This window comes from Dipodomys ordii, unplaced genomic scaffold (genome assembly GCF_000151885.1).
Source record: "Dipodomys ordii isolate 6190 unplaced genomic scaffold, Dord_2.0 Scaffold215, whole genome shotgun sequence".
NCBI classification, from domain to species: Eukaryota; Metazoa; Chordata; class Mammalia; order Rodentia; family Heteromyidae; genus Dipodomys; species Dipodomys ordii.
Genome location: NW_012267431.1, coordinates 1,329,487 through 1,343,110, shown reverse-complemented (window position 1 = coordinate 1,343,110; position 13,624 = coordinate 1,329,487). Strand labels below are relative to the sequence as shown.

The 13,624-nt window shown below is 46.3% G+C and overlaps 2 protein-coding genes across 3 annotated transcripts in view; both read left to right on the top strand.

Annotated features, from left to right (window-relative positions):
* Uxt (ubiquitously-expressed, prefoldin-like chaperone) overlaps positions 1-3,029 on the top strand; it is a 9,578-nt gene extending 6,549 nt beyond the window's left edge. The window contains exons 6-7 of the mRNA XM_013035551.1: positions 2,690-2,753; positions 2,926-3,029. Coding sequence (XP_012891005.1) covers positions 2,690-2,753; positions 2,926-2,979 — 118 coding nt within the window. The 3' untranslated portion in view covers positions 2,980-3,029. The remainder of the gene's footprint in view (positions 1-2,689; positions 2,754-2,925) is intronic.
* A 1,091-nt stretch (positions 3,030-4,120) lies between these two features.
* Positions 4,121-13,624, top strand: part of Elk1 (ELK1, member of ETS oncogene family) — a 19,198-nt gene continuing 9,694 nt past the window's right edge. For both annotated transcript variants that reach the window (XM_013035547.1, XM_013035548.1), the window contains exon 1: positions 4,121-4,247. The gene's annotated coding sequence lies outside the window, so the exon portion shown is untranslated. The remainder of the gene's footprint in view (positions 4,248-13,624) is intronic.

Here is a 13,624-nt window from a genome sequence, read left to right as displayed (position 1 = left end):
CTCTACCACTTGAGCCACAAGGCCACTTCCAGCTTTTTCTGCTTATGTGGTGCTGAGGAATTGAACTCAGGGCCTCATGCATGCAAGGCAAGCACTCTACCACTGAGCCACCTTCTCAGCCCTCCTCTCCTTTTTTATAGCCTTTCCAAAAGCTTGTACTGTTAAGCTGATTTTTTTTGTCAGTTGTAGGGCTTGAACTCTGGGCCTAGATGCTGTCTCTCAGCTCTTGAGCTCAAGGCTAGCACTCTATCACTTAAGCCACAGCGCCACTTTAGGTTTTTGGTTAATTGGAAATAAGAGTTTCACCGACTTTCCTGCCCAGGCTGGCTGATTCTCAGATCTCTGCCTGCTGAGTAGCTAGGATTACAGGTGTGAGCCGCCAGCACCCGGCTAAACTAATTTTTTGTGTGTGCTGGTTCTGGGGCTTGAACTCACGGCTTGGGCAGTGACTCAGCTTCTGTGGGTCAAGGCTAGCACGCTACCACTTGAACTACAGTTCCATTTTCTGCTTTTTTATATTTATTTGGAGATAAGAGTTTCATGGCTTTTTCTGCCCAGGCTGGTTTTGAACTGCAACCCTCAGATCTTAGCCTCATGAGTAGTTTGGATTACAGGTGTGAGCCACCAGCACCATGCATAAACTAATTTTATGGTGGAACTGGGGCTTGTACTCAGGATCTGGTATTTGCTATGCATGAAGCCCTGCATCCAATCCCCAGCACTGGAGGGATAGGAAATGAAAGACAGATCTCTAGGTTTTTGTAGAGTAACTGGAAGGATAGAGTTGTCATTATCTGAAATGGAGAAGAATGTATTGGTAGAGGAAGAGCAGGAGTTCAGTCAGGAGCCTGTTGGTATGAGGTGCTTATTAAATGCTGAAATGGATTTTTGGAGATAAAAGTCATAGATTGGATTCAGGAGACAGGTCTGGGCTGGCAATACAAATGTGGAGACATTATTTTCGCTGGGTTCATATTTTTTCACTTAACATCTTCTGTTCTTTACATGGTAGTTTCACCTACCATTCAAACTGAATCCTACCTTAATAGTACAATAAAACCAGCATTCCTTATACTGTGGAGACTATGTATGTGATCTAGCCCCTTATTTGTGATCTGCCTCCTTATTTGATACCATATCACCATTCACTTAATTTCTAATGCTTTGGCCTCCTGGTTAATCCTCAAAAAGTTCTTTCCTTCCTCTTGCCTTTCTGTGGGAAAGATCTTTCTGCTATTTAACTTGTATTCATTTTCTTTTCACTTCATTTTTCAGAAAAGCAATCCTTGGCCCTTTTTGCCCATGCAGATTCTTTTTGACTTAGACCTGGTCCAAAAAGGTTGAACAAAGGGAGTTGACTATGTGACTCAATAGTGGAAGGTTAGGGTGGTTTCTGTCAATCTAGATTCCCAGTTGTTTATGCCTTGGCCTCTTCCTTGAGTCCTTTCTTTCATACCTGGGCATGCAACATTTTAGTAAATACTGTTGCCTCTCAATTCATATTACATCCTCCCCATTCCCTACCAAGTCCAGTCATATTCAGCACCCCAACTGCCACCACAGTGGTCTGAGCTTCTATTTGTCAGTTGGGCTTGAACTCAGAGCCTGGGCACTGTCTCTGAGCTCTTTTGCTCAAGGCTAGCCCTACCTCTTTGAGCTACAGCTCCACTTCCAGCTGTCTGGTGGTTAATTGGAGATAAGAGTCTCATGGGGACTTTTCAGCCCAGTCTGGCTTTGAACCCTAATCCTCAGATCTCAGCCTCCTGAGTAGCCAAGCTTTAGGTATGAGCCACCAGCGCCCAGCTGATCTTCTATCTCTTATTTGGACTATTGTAGTATCGGTTTCACTGGACTGCTGCTTCCATGTTTCTCTGCTCCACAGACAAATGGATGCATCCCTTCTTTGCTTCCTTTTTTTCCCACCCCTCCCCCAGCTCTTGCCTCATTTAGTGTAAAAGCAAGGGTCTTTTACTATGGCCTTGCAGGCTTTATACAGTCTGCCTCTTACCTCTATACCTTCACCTCTTAGAAGCCCCCTTTACTTACTCTGCAACCAATGACCTCTTGGTTGTGCCTCAAACATGCCAGACACAACTGCCACCTTGGTGCCTTTGTATTGGCCGACCCATGTGGAATACCCATCCCCAATATAACCACATTATTCACTACACTTTAATAAGACTATTCAAATGCTTTCCAGTGGCCAGGAATGAACATGTAGAACAGTAATCCTAGCACTTGGGAGGCTGATGCAGTAGGTCAAGGGCAGCCAGAACTACATAATGAGACCTTGTCTCAAAAAATGCTCAGTGAAGTCATTCCTAACTCTATTTAGAACTGAAGCCTCTACTCCCCTACTCCTTATCTTCCCTGATTGTTCAAATTTTCCTTATTCTTAACAGCCATCTGGCATACCATGTATTTTGTTCTGTCATTCATTTGTCTCTTTTAGCAAGAATTTGAACTCCATGAGGTCAGGAGATTTTGTTTCTTCAGTCTGTGTCTTTCTCCCCAGTGCCTAAAACTGCCTGGCATAAGTAGGCATTCTGTTACCTTTAAATCAGTGTAGTCCAGGTGGTAGCTAGTCTTGAGTGGCAGTCCTCCAGGATACAGGCAGTTCTTGAAATGATGAAGGGTCAACCTCATAATCAAAAGTGGGCCCCACTGTTCTCTTGTTTCTTTTCTCCAGGCTCAGCAACAGCCTCACCAAGGACTCCATGAATATCAAGGCTCATATCCACATGTTGCTAGAGGTGAGAACAGCTCAACTCCACTCCCACACTACCCCCAGATATGTGTAGGGTGGTTAAGAAGGGAGAAAACCAAAGTAGAGCAGGACTATTTTTCCCTCTAAAGAGGAGTCTAGGGAAAGCAGGGGCGAAGCTTGGCCCTAACCTATTCAACTTTTTCTAACTTCTTTTGCAGGGGCTGAGAGAACTACAGGGCCTGCAGAATTTCCCAGAGCCAGCTCACCATTGACTACTACTTCCCATCCTCTGACATTAAAGAGCCTAAATGCCTTGGAGTCACATGGCCCTTCTTTTTCCCCTAAGCCCTGATGGTGGCCAGTGTGTCCTGTTTCTAGAGCACAAAGTTACTAGGACACCCAGAGATAGGGTTTCTGGGTAGAACCTTTAAAATCATCCTGGAAGTCCTGTCTAGCCAAGTAGCATTTGTCACTTTATACTTTGCCCACTTTTCAGTCATCTTAGCAGCCTGAGCCCTACCTCACCCTTTGTTCCTTTTCCTAAACTGCTATAGAGAATGGACCAATTAAAAGTGATTTGCTCCCACTGCCAGGGGCCATTCAGTCCTGGCCCTAAGGTTTTCCCCTCTCCTATGCCTCAGTGGTTCCTGAAATACCCTAAGTAACACCCATACCCAACCATAGTCTTCCTCCTGCTTCTAAATAACTTCAGGTTTCACTAGTGGGTACAAATACCACCCTACCTGCTCCAGCCCCTCGTCTCAGTTGAGACCACCTTACCTTGATTATGGAAGACCCCAGGGTCCGTCCTCTTGGAACTGGCTACAGCTCTACCTTGCCCTCTTTGTATACATTTAATTTCTGCCACTCAGCTCCTTTGCGTATTTGGCAGCCATCCAGCCCTCCTGCTTGTTTCTAAATTTGTCTTTTCTGGCCAATCACCATATATATAGTTACCTTGCCTGCCTACGCAGAGCCCACCTGACCCTTTCCCCGCGGGCTGCTACACCCATTTCTATATAAGTCCTGTTTCCGCCGGGCGGCATGGTGTGCAGCACTGCCTGCTTGGTGTTTTGGCAGCTGTCTCGGAGTCTCTACCAATCAACTGAAAGCAGGACTCACCCACCCCCTATGCTCGGTGCCTCCTCATCTGCCATCAATCCTGTTTAAACCAATCAGTTGTTCAGTCTTACTTGAACCAATCGGGGTGGAGCGCCAGCGAATGCAAGCACCTCTCCAGCCAGTCCATCAACTCCTTCAAGCCAATCATTGCATAGCTCTATAGGATAGGGCCCGCCCCCCAGCTCCAAAGCGGTGTAGTTGGTCCCTGATGCTTTGGCCAATAGGGGAACGGCGGGATGCTTGGCTCCTCCTCCCACCCCGGGCCCACGTGAGCGGTGGAGAAACGCTGGGGCGGCTTCTAGGTGCTGCCGCCACCACCGCTACTGCTGCTTCAGAATCCGGGCCTGGGGGGCGGTGGGGCTGCGTATGGAGCCCCCGCCCCCCGGAGCTGCCAACACTGCCACCTCGCCACACACAGGTGAGCTCTGGGCCTGAAGGGTGGAGGGCCCTGTCTGTGACCCCACGTATCCTTCCCACCCCCGCACAGGGGATGTGGCTTGTCCTGTGGCCTCCTGGTGTTGGACTCCCTATAGCCACCACAAGGGTTGGTGACCTGCGTGTGCATTGCCCCTCCCTTCGTCCCTTGTAGTGAATCTGATTGTGGCGTAACCACCCTTTCCGGCTGTATAATGGATCGGTCTGCGTGCTTTTATTTCTCCCTACCCTAACTTACGGTGGACTCGTCCATGGTCTTTCCCCCCCTCGCCCCCCCCCACCTTACTGGGAGGCAGTCTGTGGCATTGTCCAACCCCCTTAATAGTAGGTGCGTTTAAGTGTTTATCTTTCTTCAGGTCTCAACTTTCAGGAGACCGGTCAGTGGCCTTGTTTATATTCCACCCCTCCCAGTTCCTTGTAGTGAATCAATTCGTGCCGCCTTATGTATCCAGCAGTACACTCACCTCTAATGGTGAGACCATCTGAGTTTGTATTCTTGCCTCCTTCAACGCCCTAATGCCCCTCAGTTCATGGCTTTACTCCCCACACTTTATAGTAGATTGGTCTACATGTTTGTATTCACATACTCATCAGCCCATTTCCTTAACTATTTTATTTATAGATTCCTCCCTTTCAATAGTGGGTCAGTTTAGTGTTTTATATTCAGTCATTTTATATTCAGTCCTCTCACTTTAAATCACTGTAATGGCTTTTCCTCTCCTCCACTATTGTACAGGAGAAAGTTTTTTCTGCTCACTCTGCCTCTAGAAGATGAGCCAGATCCCCTTACCCCTTATAGTGGATTGGTTAATTGGCTTCATGCTATCCCTATGCTGGCACTCACACCCTCTTAAGTCCTCCCATGTGTCCAGTGCTTGCTATCCCTCTCTCAAGAAGATTTTTCCTAGCCAGGCACTGATGGCTCGTGCCTGTAATCCTAGCTACTCGAGGCTGAAATCTGATGATCTCAGTTCAAAGCCAGCCCAAGCAGCAAAGACCTTAAAACTCATATCCCCAATTAACCAATAAAAACCTATAGTAGAGTTGTGGCTCAAGTGGTAGAGTGCTATCCCTGAGCACAGAGGCTCAAGGATAGCACCCAGACCCCAAGTTCAAGGACTGCACACACACAAAAAAAGGTCCTACCAGGTGCTGGTGGCTCATCCCTGTAAGTCTAGCTACTCAGGAGCCTGAGATCTGAGGACCAAGGATAAAAGCCTGCCTGGGCAGGAAAGTCTGGGAAGTCTTATCTCCCATTAACTACCAAAAGGCCAGAAATAGAGCTGTGGCTTAAAGTGGTAGATCACTAGCCTTGAGCACAAAAGTGCAAGGATAGTGCCCAGGGCCTGAGTTTAAGGACCAGGACCAGCGCACTTACAAAAAAAAAAAAAAAGTTCCTTCCAGCCAGGCATCAGTGGCTCACACCTGTAATCTTAGCTACTCAGGAGGTTGAGATCTGAGGATCATGGTTCAAATCCAGCCCAAGCAGCAAAGTCTGTGAGACTTTTATCTCAATAAACCACTCAGAAAACTGGAAGTGGTGCTGTGGCTCAAGTGGTAGAGCACTAGCCTTGAGCTGAAGAGCTGAGAGGGGTAGTGCCCAGGCTCAGAGTTCAAGACCTATGACCTACAAAAAGATATGCCAGACGGATCTTCCCTGACACCCCTCCCCCAGTCCCTTAGTAGGTCAGCCTAGCCTGGGTACTTGTTGCAAGGAATGTGTGTGTATGCTGATCCTGGGGCTTGCATTCAGGGCCTTGGCACTGTCCTTGAGCTTTTGTGTTCAAGGCTAGTGTTCTTCCACTTGAGCCACAGTTCCACTTCTGGCTTTTTAGTGGTTAAGTGGAGATAAGAGTATCACACATGGGAGGGGGGAGGCTGGGAAGGGATGGGAAGGGTAAACAAAGGAGGAGGCTGCAATGCTTGGTAAGAAATGTACGTATTATCCTGCCCATGCAATTGTAACCCCTCTGTACAGTATGTTCACAAATAAAATAAAATAAAATTTAAAAAAAAAAAAAAGAGTATCACACAGACTTTCCTTCCTGGGCTGGCTTTGAACTAGGATTCTCAGAACTCGCCCTCCTGAGTAGCCAGGATCATAGGCATGAGCTACCAGCGCCTGGCTAAACTCAGAATGTGTGTGTGTGTGTGTGTGTGTGTGTGCGCGCGTACGCATGCGCGCGTGTGTGTGTGTGCATGTTGCGCGCACACATGTGTGCATGTGCCCATGTGTGTATAGGTGTGTAGGTGTATGTGTGTATGCCGGACTTAGGGCTTGAACTCAGGGCCTGGGTGCTATCACTGAGCTTCTTTTGCTCAAGGTTAATGCTCTACCACTTGAGCCACAGCTTTACTTCTAGCCTTTTGGGTTATAAGAGTCTCACAGACTTTCCTGGCCAGACTGGCTTTGAACTGTGATCCTTATGTCCCAGCCTCCTTAGTAGCTAGGATTACAGGCATGAGCCACTGGCCTCTGCTAAACTCAGAACGTTTTTATTGCAGAGCAGACTTTTCTCACAGACACTCTTTAGCCACTAAGACATTTTGTATTATTACAGTAAACAAATTTGTTAGTGATAACAATGAGAATACCAATAGTCACTGACATTTATGGAGCACTTGCTAAGTACCAGTGATTTATATTCACTACCTCCTCTAAGTCTCACCATAGACCTGTGAGACAGGTATTGAGTAACTGAGACATAGGGAAGGTAAAAATGCCTTTCTTAAAGGTGACCCCAGTAAGTACTCAGCACAAGAACATTTTTTTGTAGGTCGTGGGGCTGGAACTCTAGGCCTGGGCACTGACCCTTAGCTCTTCAGCTCAAGGCAAACGTTCTACCACTTGAGCCACAGTGCCACTTCTGGTCTTCTGGTGTTTTATGGAGATTAGAGTCTCACAGGGCTGGGAATGTGGCTTAGTGGTAGAGTGCTTGCCTAGCATGCATGAATCCCTGGGTTGATTCCTCAGTACCACATACACATAAAAAGCCAGAAGTGACGCTGGGGCTTAAGTGGTAGAATGCTAGCCTTGAGCAAAAGAAGCTCAGGGACAGAGCCCAGGCCCTGAGTTCAAGCCCCAGGACTGGTCAAAAACAAACAAAAAGGAGTCATGGACTTTTCCTGCCCTGGCTGGCGTTGAACCGCAATCCTCAAATCTCAGCCTCCTGAGTAGCTAGGATTACAGGCGTGAGCCACCAGCACCCGGCTTAGAACATTTTTTAAGGCATTCCTCTTTCACCTCATTGTACCCTGTGTGAGACCCCATTCTTTAGAAACCAAATTAGTTCCCACCTCTAGGCTTTTGTTTCTGCTGTTCCTTCTGCCCACAGAGCCTATAGAACCATCACTGTTCCACAGCCGATCTTATTACCCACCTACCCCCAGTCCCAGTATCAGTGTGACCTTAGATGATTAACTTAATCACTTTCTCCCTGTACCTTTTGCTTTTTCTAAAACAGGACTTAGAACTAGACTTCTCTCTAGTATAAAGACAGAATTCCTGTTAATTAATAAAACAGGACTTTCCTCTGACATAACTTTCTTCACCTCTCTTCCAATCCCAGACCTGTGCTCCAGTGTGATTTTCACCTTGCTGGCCTCTCTCTTGCTATCCCTCTAAACACAGAAGGCACAAGCAGCCCCAGGACCTTTGCATTGGCTATTCTCTTTTGCATTGGCTCCAACACTATTCTCAAATCTCTGCAAGGTACCTTCAAGGACCCTCTTCCAATGACAACCCCTAAAGAATGTGCCGCACACCCAGTGTGGGGAACACATTACTGCAAGATGCATGTTAAGATATTTCCAAGGAGGGCTGGGAAGGTGGATCAATGGTAGAGCGCTAACCTTGCATGCCTGTGGCCCTGGGTTCGATTCCTCAGCACCACATAAGCCGAAAGAAAAAAGCCAGAAGTGGCGCTGTGGCTCAAGTGGTAGAGCGCTAGTCTTGAGCTGAAGAGCTGAGGGGCAGCGCCCAGGCCCAGAGTTCAGGCCCCATGACCAGACCTCCCCCCCCCCAAAAAAGAAGATATTTCCAAGGATACCAGTGGTGTTGTGAATAAGGTGAGTGTTATTGAAAGGGTGTGTTTCCAGAAGTGTGATATATGTAACACACCATGTAAAGGCACAGATAGAAAAGATGGCTCTGAGAGTGCTTTCGTTGCACTGCATCTGGGTTGTGTTATTTCAGTAAATCATGTGTTCATCACTGGTGCTTGGAATACAAAAAGGCACATATATAAAAATGTTTCTGAAAATGCTATTTGTATAAAGAAAATAGCCAACATCCCTCTGAGCATCTGATCCTGCACACCTAGTAGGTCTCATGTCCCTTCTCTACATTCTTTCTCCCTTTGTCCTCTGTCACTGTCCGACACCTCATATAATTTGTATGTTGTCTGTCTCTCTCTGATACAAGATTTAGTCTGATTCCTCATTGCTTTGTCTTCAGCACCTAAAAATGTACGTGGTGTACAGTAAGTGAGCCAGGCATCAGTGACTCACACCTGTAATCCTAGCTACTCAAGAGGCTGAGATCTGAGGATCAAGGTTTGAAGCTAGTCCAGGCAGGAATGCCAGTGAGACTCTTATCTCCAATTAATCACAGGAAAAGTAGGAAGTGGTGCTGTAGCTGAAGTGGTAGTGTGCTAACCCTAAGCAAAAGGAGCTAAGGGACAGTGCCCAGACCCGGAGTTCAAGCCCCAGTATCAGCAAATATATATATATAGTTGCATGAATAAGTGGGGAGAAGTCATCTTAGACATCACTATGTGCAGCAGATGAAGGAGGAGGAATATGAGAATTTAGTAAGGTGTTAGTTCGGAACTATTCAAACATTTACAAATATATAATAAAAACCTAGTGAGTACAGACAGAACCTTCTATACTCTGGAGATGAAGAGAAGAAAAACAGGTAGAAATCCCTACATTTGTGGGACAGACATTTATTAACAGTAAGGAAGATGAGCTATGTCAAAAATAAGCAAGTAAAATTAGATAATGTGTTGGACAAGTGCTAAGGAGAAATAATGAAGTAGGACAGATAGGAATAGCGTATTGGGGTGGTTGGAATCTTGGGCACAAGGCAAGCCACACTAAAGGGAGGGAGTGTATCAAACAGCAAGAACAGCCAGTACAAAGATCTGAGGAAGGATCTCACGTGCTGTGATAAAGAACCTCAAAGAGTCCAGTGTAGCTGAAGCAGTGTGGGGGAAGGGGTAGAAGACGGGTGGTGGAGGCCATGATAAAACACAAGATTGAGGGGGAGGGAGAAGGATGATGTACTTGTTAACAGATGTTGAGTGTCTACCATGTGCCAGAGAAAATTTTCTAAGACTTTCACATGTATTGGCACATTTAATCCTCATAAAAAGCCTTTGAGGGTAGGTGTGCTTTTGAGTACATGTGGCTTTAAGAGTAAAATATCCCTATGCTATACAGATGAGAAACCAGGAACAGAGTAGCTGAGTAATTTACTGAAGGCCACACAGAGCAGAAGAGTACAAAGCTAAAGACCCTGGGAGAACAGATTTGCAAGGGCAAATAGGTTATTCAGTGCATTGAATCATGCAGAGGAAGAATGAATTCTGCCTGGGAGGGATTAGAACTTCATGTTGGTATAAACAGTTGTCCCAGGACAAATGACTCCCCTTCCTGGGAGAATAGATTGTGCCTCAGAAGTAGGAGCTCTCCTGAGAACTATGCGTTGCTTGTAGCCTTTGTATGTACTGTTCTGGTCTCTTGGCCAAAAACATCCTTTGTTCTCCTTCAGATCACATGTCACTACTTCAAGGAAGCTGGCCTGCTCCATATGTGTAGGATCCTCTAAGGTCTCTTCAGTGTTATCTCATCATAGAGAATTGATGGTGAGGAGTGGCTAGGAATGCTGGCTGCAGCTATTTGTTTGGGTATGAATTCCAGCTGCATTGGCATTAGCTTCATGACTTCGGACAACTCTGCATTACCATTCCCTCATCTGGAAAAAGAGAGTGGTATGAAGGTGTTGGTATGAAGATTGAATGTTTAAAGCAGTGTACGGCTGGGCATCTGTGGCTCCCACCTATAATATTAGATGTGAGGATCATGGTTTGAAGCCAGCCCAAGGTTGAGGAGGCTGTCAGACTCTTATCTCCAGATAGTCACTAAAAAGCCAGAAGTAGACTTGTGGCTCAACTAGTAGAATGGCAGCCTTGAGCAAAAAAAGCTAACCAAGGTTATGAGGCCCTGAATTCAAGCCCTAGAACTGGCACTAAAAACAAAAGGTATGTGGAGTTGGACATAGTGGCGCATGCCTGTAATTTTATCATGTAGTAGGGGGTAGAACAATCATGTGTTTAAGGCCAGTCTGATAAACACAATGGGATCCTGACTCAAAGTGCAGACTGAGGAGGAGCATGGTTCAAATGGTAGAGCATGTGCCTAGCACAGGCCCTGAGTTCAAAACCAATGCATACTATAAGGGCTGCATGACAGTTTATATTTCTTTTTTTTCTTTTTATTTTTTTTGTCGGTCATGGGGTTTGAACTCTGGCCCTGGACGCTGTCCCTCAGCTTTTCATCTCAAGGCTATTGCTGTACCACTTGAGCCACAGCACCACTTTGGTTTTCTGGTGGTTTGCTGGAGAGAAGAGTTTCACCGACTTTCCTGCCAGGGCTGGCTTTGAACCATGATCCTCAGATCTCAGCCTCCTGAGTAGCTAGGATTACAGGCATGAGCCACCAGTGCCCGGCGCGTTTATATTTCTTAAATTACTATTCTTCATAGCATACCCCTGAGTGTCTAATGAGCCTCTGAAACTAATCATCTCCAAACTGGCCTTCTGTTTGTTCCTTTGAAACCTGTCCACCCCCTTCATATTCCCATCTAAGTTGTTCTCAACTCCTTCCAAGTAATCAGGCCCCCTACCTAGATTCACCTTGACACCTCCCCGCACACTATCCATGCTATCTCTCAGTGAATCTTAGCCAGAACCCACTTCTCAGCCCTTCCACAGCTGCCACCATCTCTCACTTGGACCATCACAGCCTCTTCACCCCAATTGCTGTTCTCACCGAAGCCACAGGGATTCTGTTTAATATCCAAGTCACACACAGCTTGTCAGCCTTCTATTCACAACCCTCTTATGGATCCTGTCTCATCCAAAATCCAAGTCCTAACAGTGTCTGAAAATGTCTCCCTCTGGCTGGTCCAGTCTCCTGCCATCCTTTCTCCCTCCCTCCCTCCTTCCCTCCCTTCTTCCCTCCCTCTCTCCCTGTCCCTTTCACTTATCTGGCTTTACTTATCCCTCCAACCTGCTGGCACCCAGGCTCAGAGCCCTTCCTTTACCTTGGCTCACCTGCTACCTCAGCACCCACCTTGCCTTGAACTAGAACAGCTCCTTTGCTGCTGCTTGGATGTTGCCCATAGCCCCTTTCACCATCTGCCGGGCTCTTGACTTGTTTGCCTTGCTTATCTATCTTCCCCCAGTAAGATAGGGAATGTGTTAGAGTAGGGTGTATGTGTCCAGTCTGTTGCTTTCTCCCAGCTACCTCACTGGCCCATGGTTGTCACTACCTGAGTATGAGTGCTTGCTCAGTGATGAGGTGATAGAAAAGTAAACCCATCTGGACAAAGTAGACCTATCTATTGCAGCACTCTTTTCAAGTGGGAGAAGAGATGAGCAGCAGAGGCCCAGAGTCCAGGGCTTCTGCTGTAGCTCAGAGGAATAGTTGGCAGTGCCGCTCTTTGCCACCAGGAGTCATACCAAACACTGGGCCTCTGAAAGGAGCCAGCCTTCAAAACAAACTCAGTGAGGGGCTCTGTCTCCATCCTCTGGAGACAGGACCCTAAGCTGCCACTCCATAGCTTTGTGACTTGGACTGTTGCTTAAGACTGTGTCTGATGAATGGACTTGGAGCAAGCTTTGCCATAAGAGGATCATATTGTATATTTTGCTGTAGATTAAAGGGCAAAGCTATAAATGATAGAAGGAGGTTCTTCAAAACCTTCCGATTGGGGCTGGGAAGGTGGCTCAGTGGTAGAGTGCTTGCCTTGCATGCATGAGGCCCTGGATTCGATTCCTCAGCACCACATAAGCAGAAAAGGCCGGAAGTGGCACTGTGGCTCAAGTGGTAGAGCGCTAGCCTTGAGCTGAAGAGCTCAGGGACAGTGCCCAAACCCAGAGTTCTGGCCCCATGACTGGCCAAAAAAAAAATTAAAATAAAATAAAACCTTCCAATTTAGGTTTATTCTTAATCCAGCAATCCCGGCCAGGCAGACAGTTGCTTGAATGATATTTATCCTCTTGGGGAATATGAAGGTCAAGTTTTATTTCCACTTTGCTCTCAGGAAATAATAGCAATTGATTGATAGGAAGGAACCTGTTCTCTGAAGACTGGGCTAAAAGGGGACCAATAACTTGAGGGGCAGTTTAACCTGATAGTTAAAAGCTTAGACCACCGGTACTTGGCTGCTTAGGTCCAAATGCAGAATCTGTCATTAGTTGTGTGGGCATCAATTAGACACCATGTGCCACAGATGCCTTATCTATAAATTCATGACAATTGGGATCTACTTATCAGAGTTAATGGGAGGAATAAAAGAGTCAATACCAATACAAATAACAGCCCATGACCTCCTCCAAAATCCCCGGGAACAGATGTGCTTAAGAATTAGACATTTTTCCAATTTGAGAAAGGTAGCGTGGTGCACATATGATACGTTACATAACATCCTCAGCTCTGGCATCAGCTCCTTTCATATTTCTGCAGCACAATGCAGACACATCTGTGCTAGGCGAGAATCAATAAAGACCAGAGAAGGCTTTGTTTTGTTTCAAATTGGGTTTTGCTGCCAGAAGAGTTATAAAGATTTCTGGTTTTAGAGCTTTCAGGATTTGGGCATGGGAGATAAAGAATTAGGAACAAATGAGAAACTAATATTTATTTACAGCTTGTCATACCCAGGCATTAATCTACATAGAAAGAATGATTAATCCCTACTTTAGGAAGTGGAGCTGTGGCTCAAATGATAGAGCATCCTCTTTGAGCAAAAAAGCTAAGGGACAGTGCCCAGGCCCTGAGTTCAAAAGCCCCAGTACTGGCACACACAAAATTCGTCTATATTGAAGAACTGCACTAATTACTAAAAAAAAATCCTATTTTACAGATGGGTGTCTGATCCCTCCTCCACAGATGAAAATATTTGAAGTGCGGGCTGGGAAGGTGGCTCAGTGGTAGAGCGCTTGCCTTGCATGCCTGAGGCCCTGGGTTCGATTTCTCAGCACCACATAAGCAAAAAGAAAAAAGCTGGAAGTGGCGCTGTGGTTCAAATGGTAGAGCGCTAGCCTTGAGCTGAAGAGCTGAGGGACAGCGCCC